Source organism: Eumetopias jubatus, unplaced genomic scaffold (assembly GCF_037043125.1).
Source record: "Eumetopias jubatus isolate StellerSeaLion01/CBP00866 unplaced genomic scaffold, mEumJub1_p1.0 scaffold_15, whole genome shotgun sequence".
Classification (NCBI taxonomy): domain Eukaryota; kingdom Metazoa; phylum Chordata; class Mammalia; order Carnivora; family Otariidae; genus Eumetopias; species Eumetopias jubatus.
Window position 1 is genome coordinate 1,183,761 of NW_028274821.1, and position 19,657 is coordinate 1,203,417.

The 19,657-nt window shown below is 51.3% G+C and overlaps 2 protein-coding genes across 3 annotated transcripts in view; both read left to right on the forward strand.

The window, feature by feature from the left end:
* PTPDC1 (protein tyrosine phosphatase domain containing 1) overlaps nt 1-19,657 on the forward strand; it is a gene marked incomplete in the record, with an annotated part of 669,594 nt that overhangs the window by 239,793 nt on the left and 410,144 nt on the right.
* FAM120A (family with sequence similarity 120 member A) overlaps nt 1-19,657 on the forward strand; it is a 92,414-nt gene that overhangs the window by 24,905 nt on the left and 47,852 nt on the right. For both annotated transcript variants that reach the window (XM_028093076.2, XM_028093077.2), the window contains exons 4-7: nt 6,940-7,068; nt 7,721-7,817; nt 19,002-19,099; nt 19,328-19,608. In XM_028093076.2, coding sequence (XP_027948877.1) covers nt 6,940-7,068; nt 7,721-7,817; nt 19,002-19,099; nt 19,328-19,608 — 605 coding nt within the window. The remainder of the gene's footprint in view (nt 1-6,939; nt 7,069-7,720; nt 7,818-19,001; nt 19,100-19,327; nt 19,609-19,657) is intronic.

Genomic DNA, 19,657 nt, shown 5'->3' on the forward strand with positions numbered 1-19,657 from the left:
TGACGTCTGTGAAGTGTTGAATGGTTTTCATCTCCCTGGGGTGTGAAACACTCAACACTCAGCCACCCTCTTCTCCTTACCTCTGCAAACTCCTGCTTTTGTTCCTGGACCCCAGCCTTGTTCTGTGTTCCTCATGTACCACATCCTCTCCCTGACTCCTGTGTGAGCGGGCTCCTCTGCTTGTATGTGTGTGTGTTCCTTAGTCCATGTGCATCTTACTGCGGCTTCAAGCTTTCTGCCACATCTCATCTGCTCTTAGGGTTTCAGCTGCCATCGCTGTGTTGACCACTCTCCAGTGTAGTTCAGCCACGAGACCCCTTCCCTGACTGCGGGGTGTAGCCCACCATCTGCCGAGGCATCTCCACTGGGATGCTCCGCCTGCACACCAAATAAGGTATTCCTCCTTGCCTAAGTGGGTTTATCCCCTGTGTTCTGTTTCTCAGAGAGTGATACCAGCTGTCCCTGTTGACCCTCTAGGGTACAGCTTGGGGGTGTCTCTGATTCTTCCCCTCTCCCACATCTGGTCTGACCCTTCCTGACCCCATCCTTTCCTGCCTGACTGCCTGTAGTGGCTGTGCTCAGGTGTGTGCCAGAGCCCTTGGCCCCCATGCCCATCCTCCCTGCGTCTGACAAGGCCTGACCGCCTGTCTCTCCTGTGGACAGTCTTTTCTGTGGCTCCCTTCATCAATAGCATGGATTCGGGTTTCATGGACCTGTTAAAAAAAAGGTTGGGAGGGCTACTGTAGTGTTGCCAACTCTTAGCTGTTTAGGAATACCAAAAGGAAAAGGAGCTCGCCATCTGCCATTGTTTCATAGAAAGGACATCTCAACCCTAGAAGAGGTGTCACTTAGAAGGTAGGAGACCGGAGTGTACTCTGTCTTGGGGTGGTGGCTGTGCTGCTCACCTGGGTGCTCCTACGAGCGAGCACCTTAGTGGGCCCCTCTGTCCCCTTGGGATGTCCAGAGTGCACTGCACAGTGGTGGTGTGAGGGTAAAACACAGCAGTGCTCCTCTGTGCGGCCCTCCGAGGGTCCCTCCTACGTCAGCAGTTTGTCTCCAACAAGAATGTGAGCCTCTGGCGTCCCGTGTTCATGCACGAGTGAAGGAGTGTTGGCAAAGTGACTTTCTGGTTTCCTTCCCTGACAGTGCCAGGATTCAGATGTACGCCATCAAAGCTTATGGCTTTCCTAATGGTGATGGAGGGGTCAGGCTCTGCTTCAGCAGAGCTGTTGTATGGAACTTGTGTTTTGCTCACCCGTGTTGAAGCGAGCAGCCGGGAGGCCATGTGGGAGCAGCAGCACCAAGCCCCAGAATCCTGGTTTTGTGGTGTGTTTGTTCAGTTAGCAGGCAGTCCTGTAGGGATCCCTGTGGGTCTCCGAGCTCAGGCCAGATGCACTGACGACAGGCCTGACGGGGACTGAGTGGCCATGACAGCCACGCCGTCCCAGTCATTGACGTGAGAGTGGCGCATGTTCCGGCTTGCTCATAGCCTCGCACTGAGCAGTTAGACAAGAGGATACAGGAGGGAACAGCCGTGCACTTGCAGAAACGTACATGAAGGACAGATAGCATTTATGCAAAGTTTGGACACAAGCTGGGAGAGATCGTGAACGCTTTTTGTTCTTGTTTTTTTCACTTAGTCAAAATTTATTTCAGACTAACCAAAATAGTAGCACTGTAGTCTTCTATGTAAAACTTCATATAAAACTTCTTGAAAAAGTTGATATTATTATTTGATCCATAACAGCATATTGTAAGATTTTCAAAAGCAAAATAAGATACCATTGAACTTTGACATACTTATGATGACATAATTAACAGAATTAAAATATAACTATAGTGTTTTTCAAACAAAACGGACATGAATCTGTTATACTTTGCATCTTATTTTTAACTTTGCTCCATTTTAAAGCATTTGGATTTCTAACATTTATATTTCCTGAGTATCTTTATAAAGAAACAAACTGTATTGTTTACCATAAACTAACATCCACGAAGTCAGACATGGTCTGGCTACATGCACCCGTCTTCCCTTCCAGTGTCAGCTTTATAAATGTTGCCCTGAAGTCAGCTGTGCAGCTCCTTTAGGCAGGTGGGGGCGTGGTGGACGGCAAGTCACACCCAGCAGCGGCCTCCCTGGGCCACATCCCCACGTAGTTGCTGCTATAGGGGCCCCATTTGTGTCTTCCCATTTCCTGAACATCTGAGGATTTCAGATTCTTGTCAACATGAAGAACAAGACTTAAGTGGCCCCAAATCATCTGTTCTGTATGAAGAAAATGCACAGGAGAAAGATTAAGGGCAAGTGAAACTTCACCATGGGCTCCCTTCCCCAGCCTTCGAGCACCGCCGGGCCAACATCAAACTGCACGTGCGCGCACATCTAAACGCAGTTTAATGGGCTTTTGACTGGTTCCCTTGGTGTGTGGGGCTAAATTTTCGTGTTAAGAAACTGGTGTATATAAATGTGTTCAGCCAAATTGTGTGTCAAAATGCTGATGCTCTTTTCCTAAAGACGCAACACATAAAATCTTACAAAAGTAAAAGGAGCGGGAGCCCCCTAGGTGGCTGCCTGGCTCAGTCGGTGAAGTGTCTGCCTTCGGCTCAGGTCATGATCACAGAGTCCTGGGTCAAGCCCCGCATTGGGCTCCTGCTCAGTAGAGGGTCTGCTTCTCCCTTCCCAGCTCCCTCTGCTTGTGCTCTCTGTCAAATAAGTAAATAAATCTTAAAAAAAAAAAAAAAAGCTTTAGAAGAGCCTTTGATACAATCTACATACTATCTGGGAGAGAATCTTGGATTTTAGTGGAATCTTGCTTCTATGGCATAATGGATTTAATTTAACATTTGAAGTATCATGTGGTAACTGCATTGTGCCATTTAAATTAATTTGCAGAAAAGTCTTTGATTTTTGAAATGTAACCAAGATGAGGCGACAGAATCACCCAAGTAGTGGAATGCTAGAACCTGGCGGCTACAAGTTGATTCTATGGCAGGACCCTCATTATTTCCCCTTTAAGGGTGGGAAGAGATTATCTCGTTGCGGAGCCAGACGCTAACTCGTGTTGTGGCCCTTGAATTGCTAGTGAATGGATGGGAATGGGGGCCCTAAAGAGTGGGAGCCCATTGCTGCCTGTGGCGGCTGGTGCTGGCTCTCCTGGGGGCTGCGTGGCGAGGGCTTCCGTGGACCCGGTCGCTTCCCTGTGGAGTGGGTGCATCCCGTGCTCACACCACTGAGTTCATGACACCAGCACTGAACCAGGGGTCAGAAGAAAATACAAGGTAGAGGTTGTCAAGAGAGGCAAATGGAACAGGATTATCACGGCTGGCAAAACGGGGTGCCTGCTAGCTTGCGGGTCTGAGAGGTCCCAGAGGGAAAGCCAGGGGGTGCACGAAGGGCCAGCATGGAGGCTGCCTGGCTGAGTGCCTTCCGCACTCGCCACCTGTCCATGTCCGGCCGGAGACGGCAGCACGTGGTCTTCAGTAGGAAATGGGACCTTGGGGAAAGATGAGGCTCAGTGCAGATGGCCCCATCAGAGGTACGCCTGCCGCTCCGACCACGCAGGGTGTGTCTGCCACCAATGTCCTGTCAGCAAGCAAGGGGGCTGCACACTCTGGGAGGTCTTTGCCGGTTCCAAATTTCATCTTTTTGCTTGCAAAGCGAGTAACTAACAATTACTGCAATTGCTGCAAAGTGCTGTAAAAAGGCAGATGATCGTAAACGTTTGGTTTTTAATTAAACAGAATTTACTTTCTATCCTTGGAGACAAAAAATACATGTTCCCAACTTTAGATATATTGCAATTTATTTAAATTTTGTTTTTTTTCCCCTAATGTTAAGCTTTGGGCTAAAATAAAAGTGCAACTCCTCAAAGAAAAGAAAAAAGAAGTGGGACTTTCATAAAAATACCTTGGAGCCTCTCTCCAAGGAGCAGACACTTCATTTGTGTGGTTTGAGTGTTGATTTTGTTTTTATGAGTGGACAGGGGTGGATTACTATAAGTCTCCTGCAGTTGCTGCTGTGGTGGGGGGGCCACATTCTCCCCCAGAGCATCTTCAGGAGGTTTTAGCGCTTTTTGAGGGACAGCAGATCAGCGTTTTGCACCAGCTGAAAGTTGGCCGAGAAACACATTCGTGTGGTGTGCATGTGCGGGTGTGTGTGGACGGAGAGCCGTGAGCCGTGTGCCGTGTTCGAGGTGGCCGGGATCTTCAGGGACTGTTTCTTTGTCCGTTTGATTGGCGCTCTCAGCACCGTTTTCTAGCCCGTAGGAATGCGCAATTCCTTCTCAGTGGGACATGGCAAGGTTTTTAAAGAAAGTACAAATTGGGGCACCTGGGTGGCTCAATCGTTAAGCATCCTCCTTTGGCTCAGGTCATGATCCCGGGGTCCTGGGATCGAGCCCCGCATTGGACTCCCTGCTCCACGGGAAGCCTGCTTCTCCCTCTCCCACTCCCTCTGCTTGTGTTCCCTCTCTCGCTGTCTTGCTCTCTGTCAAATAAATGAATAAAAATCTTTAAAAAAATCTTTAAAAGTTGTCGGCAATGTCAGAAGTTTAATAAATTGGTTGGTTATCTGCAAATATATCCTTACTCGAATATACCAGGAATCTTTCTCATAAAAGAAATTCTGTGGTAAATCATTATGAAACGTGTATAATCTTTTGGCGAATGTTTTGAGGTTATAACAGTGCCATCTGAGTTGTAGAAATTACTTTGTGTGCTCTTTGTTCCTGAGTTAAAGCCTCTCTTGTGTGTGCCCCGAGCCGTGTGTGCGCTCGTGCTGTCCCCTGGGCCTGGCCGCTGCCACCGGGTGCGGCCCTGAGGTGGGTTTGGGAGGCTTGATTCTGAATGAAGCTGCAGGGCCAGGGGTGGCTGGTGTGAGGGAGTCAGGGCCATGGGGACTTCTGCACCACTCCGGGCGGAGGGGGGGGTGGGTCTCAGGAGTCTTCACTGGTACCGTCAGCTGTTTCCTTCAGGGCTTGTTCAGCACAGCAGTCGTGGGGGCGAAGTGAAGCAAGGATGTCCACAGGAACAAAAGGGACAGGTGGTCCTTTTCACTCGAGGCGGGACAGACTGTGAGTGTCTCCCCGTCATCTGCAGAGTCCCAGTGATAGGGTGCACACCCCAGGAGAGGTAGCCTGTGCCACCGTTAGCTCTTCACCCCTGGGGGACAGCCCTTTCCAAATTTGTCTGTTTTTATATCCTGTAGGTTCCGTTCTCACCATATTGTTACCGCTCTGTTCTGTATCTGAAATCCTTGTACAATAGCCAGCCCTGGCAGTATGGTATGAAAATCTCAAGGGCTCCGTAGGCTTTCAGGGTGCCAGGGACACACCTGGTCAGCCAGGGTCACTGCTGAGGCTGGGAGTTGAGGCCCTGGGCCCTCGGGCACGGCTGTCCCTGGCCCTGTCCATGTTCCTTGAGGACAGTGCAGGGTTTCTGTTCTGACTCCTCCCTCCTGGGCTGCCACCAATTGGCCCTGCTCCTGTCCGGCCATGGGACCAGACACCCCAGAATGGGGAGCACAGGTAGGACTTGCATTCCTCCCAGACTGGCTGGCACGCGCTGTTCGCCATGCTTCGTCCCGTGGAACGTGTGTGCACCCGTGGGCTTTTGTCTTCATGGGGGGTTGGGTTTCTAGGACTGAGCTTGTGACGTGTGTGCATAGACGTGTGCGTGGCTCTTTAGAGGCCTTGCGATGGGGTGTCCCTTCATGAGCACTAATGACCGGCACTTGGGGGCTGAGAACCTTGACTCGGACATGAGAAATGGTGCTTCAAGAAAACCTGTTGCTTCTGTGAGGAGAGAGTGAATGTAGTCTGCGCATCTGAAAATTTTCTTGATGGTGACTTAAAAGTGTGAATGTCTGTTTTCTGGTGGGTTCTTCCACGTCTTGTGCTCAGGCTCAGGTTTTCTGAGTTTTTTCTTTTGTTTCTCTCTGTCTTTGTGCATGTGTGTGCGTGTCTTAAAACAACTCAGATTTATCATCTTACCGTTCTAAAGGCCACACTCCTTCTGGAAGCTCTGGAAGGGTGTTTCCTGCCTCTTCCAGGTTCAGGGGCCGCCACACTCCATAGTTTGTGGCCCTTCCTCACTCCTTGTCCCCGAAGCCAGCTCCCCTGTGGTGACACTGGGCCCACCTGCACAGCCCAGGATGGTGGGCAGGAGCGGACAGCTCTGGAGGCACAGGGGTTTTTGGGGTCTGTGCCCTGTTTTTTTATCTTTGTGATCTTTGTGGCTATATGGGAAATAAAGATTATTTCTTGCTATCATTTGACTTTTTTTGATTGCTAGAAACAAACTTAGTGCCTTATTCATTTTTGTTTCTAAGAAAAGGGTGAAACTATAGTTTTAGCTGAAATCATACCTTTTTTTTCGTGGTTTTTTAGTTTTTATTAAAGAGCATAAAACCTTTTAAAATAAAATCTGTTCACTTACCTTTTCGTGGAATGAGCTATTCTGGGACAATGAAATATTACGACACTTATTCCGTGTATCTCTCACAAGACATGACTGTCAGCGTCAGCAGTCAGGGACACATCTTTCTTCCCATTCAGAGCCGACTTGGCTTTCTTGGTGCTCTGGCGCCTAGACTGTGTTCACCCAGCACGGCCTCCTGTTGGCTGGCGTAGGAAGAACGGAAGTGTCTGCAGCCCACGGCTTCTCGCGCTATGTTCGCTGCTGTGGGGCACGGGGTTTTGAGCCCAGGATTGATGGTGAGCAGGTCGCAGATGTGTCAGAAGTAACGTAGGACTGCCAGGCACTCCGTGACCTAGCTTGGTGGAAGTGGCTGAGTTGTACTTAATAGCTGAGGGGGGCTATGGCTTGAGCCTCAGCACCAGAGTCTTGGGGCCAAGACTCACTGAAGGGTCATGATGGGGCCTGCAGCTTCTGGGCCCTGCCCTTGGGACTCATGTACTGACCTGTGCACTTGTTTCTCAGGTCCGGGCCCACCAGCTAGTCCTGCCGCCATGTGATGTGGTGATCAAGGCTGTGGCCGACTACGTCCGCAACATCCAGGACCCGTCAGACTTGGATGCCGTAGCTAAAGATGTGTTCCAGCATTCTCAGGTACAGCGCAGGCTTGGCGCACGCTGCACAGTGGGGGCGGGTGTGGCAGGGCCCCTCACCTGGCTCCCGGCCTCCCCTGCGGCTACACTGGGAGGGCGCAAGGTAGACAGCTGGGAGGTTTGCTGCTCCTGCATTCTCCATCATGATTGATAACGTTTCTCCTGAGAAGACAGATCTATCATGTGGGCCGAGTGGAATTGTGCACGTGACTTGTCCCTCCCTTCAGGTGATGGTCAGGGATTTCTTTTTTGGGGGAAGCAGGGAACGTGAGCGAGTCGGGGTTAATAGAGGACATGAGGTTGGTGTGATCTCCCATGTCTCTCTGGAAAGCTGAAACCATTGTCCTGCTTGCTGGAGACAGGACAGAAAACCTCCCCAGGCCGCACAGGGACGTGGCCCGGAGAAGCCCGGGACTCCTGAGGGCTGCATTGCAGACCCGGGTCTCCTGACGGGGTGCCAGTCTGTGTTACCCATGTCACTCTGAGAGGATTAGTGTCTGATTTGTTGCTTTTCCTGGAAGATTTTAATGTCACTTTAAACTCTTCTCTAACTTGAAAAGCTGTAGATGATACATGTGCTGAATTGTGAAAGTATGTTCATGCACAGGACCAGTGGCATGCAATTTACAAAGGTTTTCCTACGTTTATTCCAGTCTAGAACAGATGACAAAGTTATTCGATTTAAGAGAGCAATTGGATATTACTCAGCGACTAGTAAGCCTATGGCATTTCACCCAGCACATTACTTAGGTAAGTAAATCCAAGCCTCTGTGACGGACGCTGACCATGCAGTCACCAGAGAGATTAAAACGTGGGCCCAGTAGTCTTGTAGTTTTATTCATCTAGAGTGAGGTTTCCGCCACTGGCATGAGTGCATGGAGCTGCACCTCCTGGGCAGACTCCTCAGTGGCCCCTAAAGGTTGAGGAGCAGGACAGACAGACCTGGGAGTTGGGGGCGGGCCAGGAGGTGTCCACGGGGTGCTCTGCGGGGAGGCCTCTGGACCTGCAGATGCCTTCGTAAATCCACTTCAGAAAAGCAGATGGGTGTTTTCTCTTTTGCTGCCTCTTTTTTGGTTTTTTGTTTTTTGTTTGCAAAAGACCAAATTTAACTCAGAGATTTGAAATTGGGGAATAAAAGTAATTATAAGCTGTTTTTGTGAAGCCTGCCTGGTGGTGCTCTCATGGGAGGCTGTGAAGCCCTGAGTCTATGTGCCAGACTTCTCCCTGAGTCCGATGGCCTCTGTCTAGGTCTGGAGCCATGAAGCTCTGAGAGACTGTGCTGCCCACTGTTGTTTCTGTTGTGTTTGCTTCCATGTTCCTGGTGTGGTTTGAGAGCTCCTCTGTGTACTGGTTTCAGAAGATTAGTCCCAGGTTTGAAATGAACCCGTCAGTTTTACCTTATGGGGTATGTTCATCAGCTCGCTCCAGCGTAGAGCTGCAGTGTGCGTGTAGGGCCCCTGGGTCTGGAGGAGTGTGGCTGCCGGTGGTGGTCACTGTGGGGACCCAGTGCCCAAGGAGGGCGGGGCTGCAGGCTGCTCTGCTGGCCTATCCGCTGGGACCCACGGTCAGGGCTTCTGTCGGTGGGGCTCATCCTCCTGCTGCTCTGGCCCCCTGCAGCCATTGTGCTGTTTAAACTACTTGGCATGCACAGTCCCAGCATGCTTGGGACGAACTCTCAGCTGTGCCCCTGCTTTCCCCACGGCTTGGTCCTGTGGCCTTGGCCCTGTGTTGTCCAGGCCCTGCTGGCTTCTGCCGGGGATGTTCCATGCCGGCTCCCACCTCAGGGCCTCAGCGCCCTGCACTCAAGAGTGCGCCCTGACCTCCTGTGCCTGGGACACTCCAATTTCTGAGATCCCGGCTTCACTGTCACTTGTCTGAGGCCATCAGCCACCAGCCATCATGTCTCAGCACCTTGCTTTAATCCTCTGCACACTGCCTCCCACCCCTCCCCCAGTAATGTCAGGTCTGCAGCCAGGGCCACACTTGCCACCTTCACCCTCATGCCCCCCATGGGAAAGTATTTGACTGAGTGACTCAATCCAGGAAAAGCTGTTGAACTGGAACAGCGAGAGGATCGTGATTTGGGGTCACTGTGCTGGACAGAGGGAGATGTGGCAGGCAGGTCATGTGGGTTGCTTTGTTCCTATGGCAGGGGCACCCAGTGGACACTGTTGAGACAGGTGACAGGCAAGGTCCGACACCAGGGATGGACATCCTGGCCCCATGGTCTCCGGCCTCAGGCTTCCTGGTTCTGGAGATGGGTATATGTGACATGCTCTGTGGCCGCTTGTCACAGGGCAGACATTGTCTCTGTTCTCAGAGGGACAGTGGCTGGGAAAGGCAAGGAATGGTCTGCAGCCACAGAGCCTGGGGGGAGCCCCAGAAGGGCATCTTTGCCTCTCATGTGTCTGAGGGGACACCTGGTCCTCGTGTGACAGGGTAGTTGAAACAGTCACTCTAGTGCACTAGGGACTAGAACATTTACTCAGGAGGAGGCAGGCAGGGAGGTCAGGGTGGAAAAGGGCATGAGGCAGCGTTTGGTGCTGGTCTGAGCTGCTCACAGGATTGACGATATGTTGAAGAGGCGAGATGGGCTTTAAATTCATGTTTAAATTTGAGCTGCCCTTTTTTTTTTTTAAAGATTTTATTTATTTGGGAGAGAGAGAGCAGGAGCAGGGGGAGTGGGAGAGGGAGAATCAGACTCTTCGCTGAGCAGGGAGCCCAATGGCAGGGCTTGATCCCAGGACCCTGAGATCATGACCTGAGCCAAAGGCAGTCGCTTCGCTGACTAAGCCACCCAGGTGCCCCTGAATTTGAGCTTCTTAAAAACTTACATGTTGTACAAAGTGCTCTCGTGTTTTTACGTTGTCAGACAATACGTGAGGGAAGTATTTTATGGATGAAGGTGATGCTCCTGGAATTTAGTTTCACTTCCTGTCCGTGGGTTTTGGGGAATGGTGGTGGGTTGGGGAAGAATATGTGGTGTTGGGGGAGGTATTTTTAATAGTTATATCACCCATGTGGGTGATAACTACTGTGTGTTACGTTAAAGCCTTCTCCTCAGGGCCTCCTGGTGCTGCTGACAGTGGCGGAGACCCGAGCCATGGGGCACAGAGTCTGGGGCAGCTGAAAGTGCAGGCCGGCAGCTGCGCGGCCTGGACTGTGGGCTGACTGGGGATAGAGCTTGGGGCAAGACTGGGAGGAAGGTGTATTTCAAGTCACAGACACACAGTTTGGAGCCAGCAGAAGTGGATTCATGTAAAATCGTTTTTGTTGTTTCCCTGACAAGTATAAAGAAACAAAATAATGTGGAGTGGTGCCCGTCCCTCTTGCCTGAACGTGCTGTTAGGCTCCCGCTGTGGAGCTGAGTGAGAATGGAAAGCCTAGAAGGAGCAACGTGGGATTGGGGAGAGGCTTTCTTGGTATTCCATGTGAGAACCCAAGACATGTTTCCCGTAAAAACATTTTTGCGAGCAGTAGGTAGGTCCTAGGTGGTCTTTTCTGACCTTGGTCCATTATGTTATTCTCTGGGAAGACGCATTCAGAACTTTGACAGCCGGTGTTGGAACATAACTTTATCATTCGTTAGAACTTGTCTGTGTGAATCATCTTAGAAACTGAAGTATGTGTAGTTTTAAAGACATTTAAAACATTGTATTAGCCCCTTGGCGGCTATTGGGAGTAAAAATGGGGAGAGTTGACTCTAACCAGGGGTTTCTAAACCTGGCTGGAGTTGAGGTTCCAGGCCAGAACTGTTGCATCAGGATCTTCACTGGGCCTCCATGATCCAGGAACACCTTCCTGGCCTGGCTCTGGTCAGGGAGACCGGCACTGGGCAGGGCTGCTGTGTTAGTGCCTCTTCTGAGCCCATGGGCCTCTGCAGCACTGAGGAAGCCTCTGCTCCCCACACTGATGTAGAGGACGTGGAATTGACAGGAGGGCCTGCACACCCTGTTGCGCCATGGTGCTGGGAGGCCTGGTCTGCACAGCGTGTGGTATTGTTCAGGGTGAAAAATGGGTTCCAGTCCGTACTGTCTTTGCATAGTGGACCCCCAGAAATGATCTGTTTTTAGATGGGTTAAAATCAGTTGCAGGTGAGATTAGTATTCATTTTGTAAACATTTATTGTGTCAGAAACACCGCGTTGAGACCAGGGACCTGGAGATGGTTAAGATTTTGTGCTTTCTGTCCCAGCACATAATGCCTCCCATGACCACAGAGTCCTATCTGAATGTAGGTGCACATAAGAGCGGTCAGAATGGAAACTTGTCAGCAGTGTGTGGCTCCCGACTGCCGGAGGCCCACCTCAGGCCTGTGAACGGAGACGGGAGGCTTTGGCTCACCCTGGTGTTCTTGTAAAAAGGCTGCACAAGTGAAACCGAGGCCCACTGAATCTGAAGATGCACACGCTGTGTCTTCCTGGCCTCTTCAGTGAAAAGTAGCTGAACTCCCACTGCACGCTTGTCAGAACGGCCAACATCCGGAACGCCGACGCCACCAGATGCTGACGAAGATGTGGCACAGCGGGAGCGTGTGTTGCTGCAGCGGCGGCTGCGGAAGACAGTGTGACAGTGTCTCAGAAAACGCAACACACTCTTTCCATGTGGTCCAGCAGCCAGGCTTCTCCGTGTTTACCCCGAGGAATTGGAAACTTCTGTCCACACGGAACTTTGCACTTTATTCGTAATTGCTGAAACTTGGAAACATCCAAGACATCCTTCGGTGGGTGGTGGACAAATAAACTGTGGTCCATCCAGGCAATGACATATTATTCAGTGCTACCAAAAAATGGGTTATTAACTCACAAAGACCTTGAATACATTCACTGAGGGAAGCCACTCTTCCAGGCTCCCTGCTGTATGATTCCAGCTGTATGACATTCTGGAAAAGGCACAGCCATGGAGCCGGTGGAAAGTCAGCGGAGGGATGAATGTAGGCAGAGCGTGGAGGATTTTGTGTGATGCTATAGTGGTGGATATGTGTCCTTAAAAATTCATCCAAACCCATAGCATGAGCAGCGAGCTGTGGGCTCTGGTTCATAATTGTCACGTATCAGAAATAGACCATCTGTTGAATACGTATCATATGAATGCAAGGGGTGTGTTTTCTGCTTAGGTTTTCTCTAGACCTAAAACTGCTCAGAAATATTAATTAAAAAGACCAAAAACTCCTTGATGTGTCTGGCCCATGCCAGCACTTGCCGGTTCTGGACAGTGTGGTAGAGCAGACGTGCCATCCTGGGCCTTGCACACGAGTGAGGTGCGGACTCGTATGGCTCAGGTGCAGGCAGTTCCAGGAAGACCGGGAGACTAAGCTGGTACCGGTTAAGTCAGGGCTCGGTTCTGCTTGACTGAGTTAATGTTGAGCTGTGGCCTGAAGGTAGAGCAGGAGTTTAGTGAGGTGGCGATGGGGAGGAGGTCTGTTCCACACGGAGGAGACCCGAGGTGGTGGCGCTGGGCGTGGAAGCAGTGGAAGGGAGTGGCTGGAGCCCAGGACGCAGGGAGCAGGCAGGGGTGCTGGTGTGGCTGTGGGCAGTGGCCACCGGCCAAACACAGCCTGAGGCTTCAGACTCTCTAGGGGCTGTGAAAGCTCATTGAAGGATTTATAGTGTTCACAGTTGTTACTTTGTACCTGTTGCACACCAGGTGTGTTTGGCACATGACGAATAGCCTGTGTGCAGTTAATGAAACCAGCCTCAGTGCGAAATGACCAGTAGCCCATCTCCCCATCAGCTTCCCCTGCCCACTGCCTCCCTGAATTCTGTGTCAGTCATCCCCTTTTCTTTATTTTGTCTGTACCCCAAGTGCTAAGTGGAGACGTGGAAGTAGGCGGGCTTCCCTGGGGGTTCTGTGGACAGAGTCGCTCGGGTCAGGGAGAGGAGGGGAAGCCAGGAGTGAGGTTGGGCTCGCAGGAGACAGCAGCGGTGTGGCAGGAACGTCTGTCGTCAAGAGGTGAGGAGGAGACTTCCGTGGCTCCCAGGTGTGTGTGGCTGCTTGGTCCTCAGCGAGGTGTAGGAAGTCCGAAGGGGAAACTGTTTTTAGTGCTGCAGCTGTTGCTGCCCCAATAGGCACGGAGCAGGGAGGGACAGGGGCTGTGGCAGCCTACCTCCGTGGCTTTCGTAAAGGATAGGGCTTGAAACGGGAGGGGATTGACTGGGCTTGCACCGTCCGAAGTGGGGGTCTGGTGGTGCGTGGCGCACGTGTGGGGACTTTGGCAGGGCAGTCAGAGAGAGAGAGCGTGGAGGGTTTCAGAACGTGCTGGGCCCCAGAACATGTAGGCCAGGGAGGAGCCTGCAGGACCAGGCCTGTGCCGGGGTTGCATGGGGATGGGAGCTGCCCCCAGGAAGCCAGGACCAGACCGACCGCGGCCACAGGAAGGGGCCCCTGGGTGCCTGCGTCCTCACTGGTCCCCTTCTGTCAGACCGGGTCACAGGAGAGCATACCTGACTGCTATCTCACCTGGAAGGAGTTCGGCCCTGTCGTTGGCATTCTGGAGCCAGCTCTCGGGGCCCGGGCTCGGGAAGGTGCAGGTGTAAACGCGAGGAGAGACGAGGACTGGTCCGTGGGCCCTGGTTCTGGGCTGTGGCTGTGCTGGCAGGTGTCCCTTTCTGGTGACTAAAGGGGAGCAGCTGTGGCCACACGGCCTGCATAGCTCGCATACAGCTCTGCCTCCCCACAGTGTGGCTCCCAGCCTGTCAGGGCACAGTCAGCAGATGTCACTCCAGAAATGGAGACACAGTCTGGGAAGAAGGACGCAGCTCCTGCCAGGCTGCTTCAGCTGATGAGGCAGGTCCATCTCCAGGAAAGCAGGGTTGTCCAGGCGGGAGCACACGGACGCAGCCTGCCCGGCCACTGCGGCTGAGGCCCATGGCGATCTTCGCCCTCCCCGGGTCTGCCCCGTCGTCCCAGCTGCCACCTTTGCTCATCGTCTGGGGTATTTCCAGTGTTTGGCTGTTAACAATGATAGCTTTTTATACTTTTAGTGTCACCAGATAGTCCCCGTTATACTGCTCCGCATGTTAAAGTCTTTGAAATTTGGCATTTAAAGTTTGTGTGGTGTTCAGCCTTACAGTTCTGCTTACTAAAGCCACCATTTCCCTGGTTTCTGCTTAAGCTTTTTTATTGTGGAAAAACTTTAAGTATAACTCAGTACAGGGCAGTGTCACGAGCAGTGGTGTGCCCACAGAACAGGGTTAGCAAATGGTAATGTTTGCTTCACATCTTTCTTTCTTTAAAGAAATTCATTAGGCTTTTCTGAAGGCCCCATCTGCCCCCTCAAACAGGTTTGTTTGTTTTCTTACTTTGTATGTGTGGGATCATCAGGGGCTGTGTTGTGCATGTCATTCTGCCCTTGCTGGTTTTGGAGATGTGTCTGTGTGTCCGTCTGTTCCCATTTTTATCTCAAGCTGGAGCACATGGTACTGAGTCAGGCCCCAGGGTCTAAGTTGACTCTGCCAGAGAGAAGCCATAGCACTCTCACGTGGAGCAGAAAGCCTCATCTCCCTCCCTTTCGATTCCTGAGCATCATCCTCAGGCTTGACATCTGTTCCCATGATCTTTCATTAAGATTTTTGTGAGTTTATTTTAGTCCATGTACTATGAAGTGATACAGTCTGTCTGGTCTCATGGCTTTTTGAAAGGTCGCTTTTTAAAAAACACCTGACCAGTCAGTCATTTTGGGGTAACTTGGCAGCCATTTGACAAGGCGTCTTTGCAGGATGACCAGCTCATCGTCGGGTCTCTTGGCGGCTTCTCAGGGCGTGGTGACAAAAGGGCACGGCCACTTCAGTTGGCAGGGACTCTCCCTGCAGGTTGTGCATTTCTGAAATCCACAGTGGACAGAGACTGATTTGTTGTGTTGGGCTCACAAAGCCACGTGGGCAGCCACGTGAGGCATTGGTGCTCCTTCCTGCTCCCCATCTCTGCCGGCCCATGTGCATGGCATCCTTTGCTGTGGGACTCCGCCGGTCTGGCTCAGCGTGAGTGAGCTGGGAGCTTGACAGATTTGGATACAACTTGGGCGCATCCGTCACTCATCAGCTTCTGCTCTTGAAGACTCAGGCGCTATGTGGGCTTGGGTGATGCTGCACCATGAGGTCCACGTGCGCTGTCCAGTCTCTGTGGTGGTAGAGGTGCTGGGGGAGTAGCCCGCTGGCACCCAGCCATGGGCTGCTCTGTGCCCACAGTCCCACAACCAGGAAGGCTGCCCTCGTCATGGTGAACTGCTCCAGTTCCCAGAGTTCTTACTCCTGCTGGCCTGAGTGTGCCTCCCCAGGGTCCGTAGTTCTGTCAGGTGCTTACTTGCTTGATTCTCAGCCCTGCACTCAGCCTGCCTATGCTTCTCTGCAGATGGTGGCCTCTGGCTCCTCTTGGGGGGCCTGACTGTGTGGGTGTGCCAGCTCTGAGCCCCCGGGAGCTGGTGCTCCTGGAAAGCGACCGGGTTCAGCCCCTCAAAGCTGGCTGACTTCCTCTTTTCCTGCCTCTGCCTTCACCATCTTTGGCCTGTGGCCTGCCTTCGGAAGCTACTCATCTGGAAGACGATGGAAGCAAGTTACACAAAATTCTCCATGTGGCTTTGTGTCTTCACTTCTGTACAAAATCAGTGCTGAGTAAATACATCTATTTCAATACGGTTAATGTTGTTAGAAAATTTGACCTTTTTTATAGGTGTTGAAAACGAGTATTGGTGGTAGGGAACATATTGATTTATTCTTTGAATTTGAATTTTCAAAGCTATGTTTTTTGTACAACACTTGAAAATCATGCATCCATTTGCATTAGAGAATTTTAAGAGTTCATGATTTTGGTACTCATTTGTTTGGTTGGCCTAACATCTCTGCAGCGACATGCCTGGTGGTAGATGAGTGTGCTAGGTGGGCTGGGGCGTGGGTAGGCCGACTGGTTCTCAGCAGAGCTTCTTGGTCAACACCATTCTTGGTTAAGATGTGTTTTATCTTACTTCAGGGAATGGCTGAGCAGCTCCCCGGGGGCGCAGCGGGTAACTGAGGCAGTGGGTGCTGGATGGTGTCTCGCCTATAGCACTGCTAACTTAGTGTAGCTGTCAGGCTGCCATGCGTGTGCTTTTCTCATCATTCACAAAGAAGTCTGAAAATTTTTTTAATTGTGAAAATATTTTTCATATAGTAATTAAACACTGTTTCCACTTGTCTGTCTCTGTCTGCATAGTCTGCTGACAACAGCCCTTCTCTCAGTAGAGTGTCTGTGAATGGAGGAGAGTGACAGGTTGGCGGTGTTAACCTCCACACGCGAGCCAGGGTCAGTCCCAAGAAAGACAGCCTTGTCACGTCCCACAGTGCTCTGCTTATTGGCTCGAGGGCAGTGACAACCAGAACTTGAGCGCAGGGAGGTGCGCTGCATCCAGAGGCAGGCCTGGCTCACTGAGCCGTCCTCCAGCCTTCACGGAAGGGCAGACAGATTAATTCACTTACTGGACTAGGTTCTGATATATTAGTAACTAGCTTTGTAGGTTCTCAAAGGTGAGGTCGGTGATTACAATGTGATTTTAGAAAATGTTCTTACTTTGGAAATCTTTGCTTTTAAGTTATAGTTTATTTTTGTTTTTAAAGAAGCTTGTGTGCTTTTCAGGAACTTTGTAGCACATAATGGCACAAAATAGAAACAAAAGGATCCCCTTCCCTGGAGTGGGATCCCTAAGTGGCATGGCCGACATTCCGTGTGGTCACTCAGAAGTTCCATGGGGCGAGTCAGCCACAAGAGGTTGTAAACTGCGCTTCTCACCAGTACGCAAATTTCCTTCAGCCTCATGAATAATTGTGAAAAACATTCACTATCAAATCCCAAATAAAGTTGAAAGACTTGCTATTCCCTTATTTGAGGATACCTGAAAATATTTAAATATCAGGAGGAAATGGTAACATTTAAAAAAAAAATCATGTACATTCAAATACTTACAAATCAGTTTTCACACCCACAATTATCCTCAGAAGTTAGAGCTTGAATGGAGTTCATAGTGTTCTGGACACGATTCAGAATCTCCTGAGAAGGAACTTAACCAGTTACAGCATCTTACGTCTCAGACTCAGAGGTTCCGATCTCCTGGGTCTGAACTGTTTGATCAGGAATGTTTCTCTCTGTGTTTGCATGTGTACACGTGTGTGTATGTATGTGGGGTGTGTTTATGTGTGTGTGTGGTGAACGTGTGTGCGTGTATATTTGGGGTGAATGCACATATGTGTGCAGTACATGTGCACATGTATGGGTATGTGGGTGAGTGCATGTATGTGGTGAACATGTGCACGTGGGGGGTGAGAACGTGTAGGTGTGAATGTGTGCATGTGTGTCATGAATGCATACCTGTGGTGAACATGCATGTGCGGCTGTGTGTACATGTATGTAGGGTGAGTGCATGCACATGTATGTGGTGAATGAGCATGTGTGTCTCGGGTGAGTATGGTGAATGTAGTGAACATGTGTGTGTACACACATGTATGTGTGGTCAGTGTGCATGCATGTGCGGGTGAGTGTATGTTTTGTGTGCGGTGAGCATGTGAGTGCGTGTGCACGTGTGCCAGCGTCATCATTCCCAGTTACTCGTCCCACAGTTGTGGAAGTCGTGTCTCCAGCTCCTCTCAGTGCAGGCCGTGTGCCAGGCATTGGAGACGGGCTCCTGCGGCGGGCTATGGCTTCCAGGCGCGTGGGTCCTTGGGTGGGGAGAAGTGAGCCGCTGCCCCTCCCTCCTGGCTCCACCAGGACTGGGTGGCTTGGGAAGCTCAGCTTACGTACCAGTGGGAATTTTCTTTCAGAGAATGAGAGGGAGGGTTTGGGTTTGGGGGTGCCTTATTACTATTTTTATTTAAATGTGTTTATCTTGGCAAGTATTGGGCTCCTTGTTTGGCCTTGAGTCACCCAGATTCTGAAGTTAGAGGAACATCTTTCCTGGTAAAGGATGTTGGCGTTCAGGGGTCTCTAGGCTTGGTTTTGTTCAGTTTCTAAAAGAAGCCTAAGGAGGAGATCGTGTAGCTCTGCGGCCCCCGTGCCTGCTGTCTTTTCCCACCATCTGGGTCGTGGGAACATTTGGGGCTCAGGTGCCCCAGGCCCGGCCTTGTGGCCTCACCTCACAGGTACCCCATACCTGACTGTTCATTGGGGGAGCAAAGCCGCAAAGGGTCTCCTGTTTTTATTGCATTAGTAACTAGTTTGTGGTATTTGGAGGTATTCTAATACTGAGGCCACAGTCCTCATCACCATGTGTTATTCACCACATGTTGTGCCAGGTGGGCGTTCGGGTCCGTGGGCTGAGCTGATGGCTCTGCGTCCTGTCTTAGCACTTCGCCTGGTCTTGATGTGTGTCCACAGCCGCTTCTGCACGCGCTTCTGTCCCGGCTGCGCCGGTTCCCGTCAGCACGGGGTAGCCGAGCGAGTATGGCATCCATCAGAGCAGGTTTAGAGAGTCATGTTCTAAGAGCACAGAATGCCAGGTTACTGGCCCCATAAACACACATTGGTATGTGCAGCCCCATTGTGGTTCTGCTTAGCAGTGGGAAACAGAGGTACCGGTAGCAACTTCCACACGTCACTGTTTCTATTTAATAGCCAAGAACTGAATTTTAGTATCAACAGGAAGATTCCGTTGCCTCACTTACATGAGGGGAAGTATCTGTCCCTGCTTTGTCCCTTCAGCGCCTGCAGTCTTAGGGCTTTGAGAGGCCAGCAGGGGCAGAGAGAGGGTGGCCCAAACACCTGTTAAGTTAAAATCCTAGGCCCAGTCTCCAAGTTGATCACCATAAAATGAAGTATTTTTTCATGTGAAACATGAATTTCTGAAGGTGGGGATCGGTGGTGTATTGTCACCTGAGGGGGCAGGGCAGGGGGGGACATGTGCTGGCCACTGTGATGTCTGGGGCATGTCCTCTGCTAACCCATGTACCGCTGTCTTTCCTTGTCGATGAAACAGCCAGACCAAATCCGTTTGGAATGCCTGGGATCGTGCCACCGTACGTCCCCCCCCAGATGCTCAACATTCCGCAGACCCCTCTGCAAGCAAAGCCTGTGGTAAGACCCTCCTCCCCCTCCTGCAGCTGGTCAGCCTGCCTTGGGGGGTTGCTGCACACGCATCAGATTTTAGCAAAAGCTAAAATAATTTCTTAGGCTGTTGAGCTGATACGTGAAGCAAGTGCCAGTGTTTCTTGAGTTTAAGACGTAGCCAGGACCAGGCAGTGCTGATGGGAGCCGGGTCCTGCGGGCCTCGAGTGCACGCGTGACCTCTGCCCTCTGTTTCAGGCTCCACAGGTGCCCAGCCCAAGTGCTGCAGGCCAGGGTCCACACCCGTACAGCCTCGCTGAGCCGGCCCTCGCTTTGGAAACTAGTGGAAAGAGTCTGACTGAGCACAGTACCTACAGCAACATTCCTCACGAAGGAAAGCATACCCCGCTGTATGAACGGTCGTCCCCAATTCACCCAGCTCCGGGCGGCAGCCCCAACCACGTGGACTCAGCGTACTTTCCAGGGTCTTCTACGCCGTCGTCTTCCGACAACGATGAAGGTGGTGGAGCAGCTGCAAAGTGAGTGGGTGTGGTATAGCCGGTGCTTCCTGGACTTGTATCGGCTGCG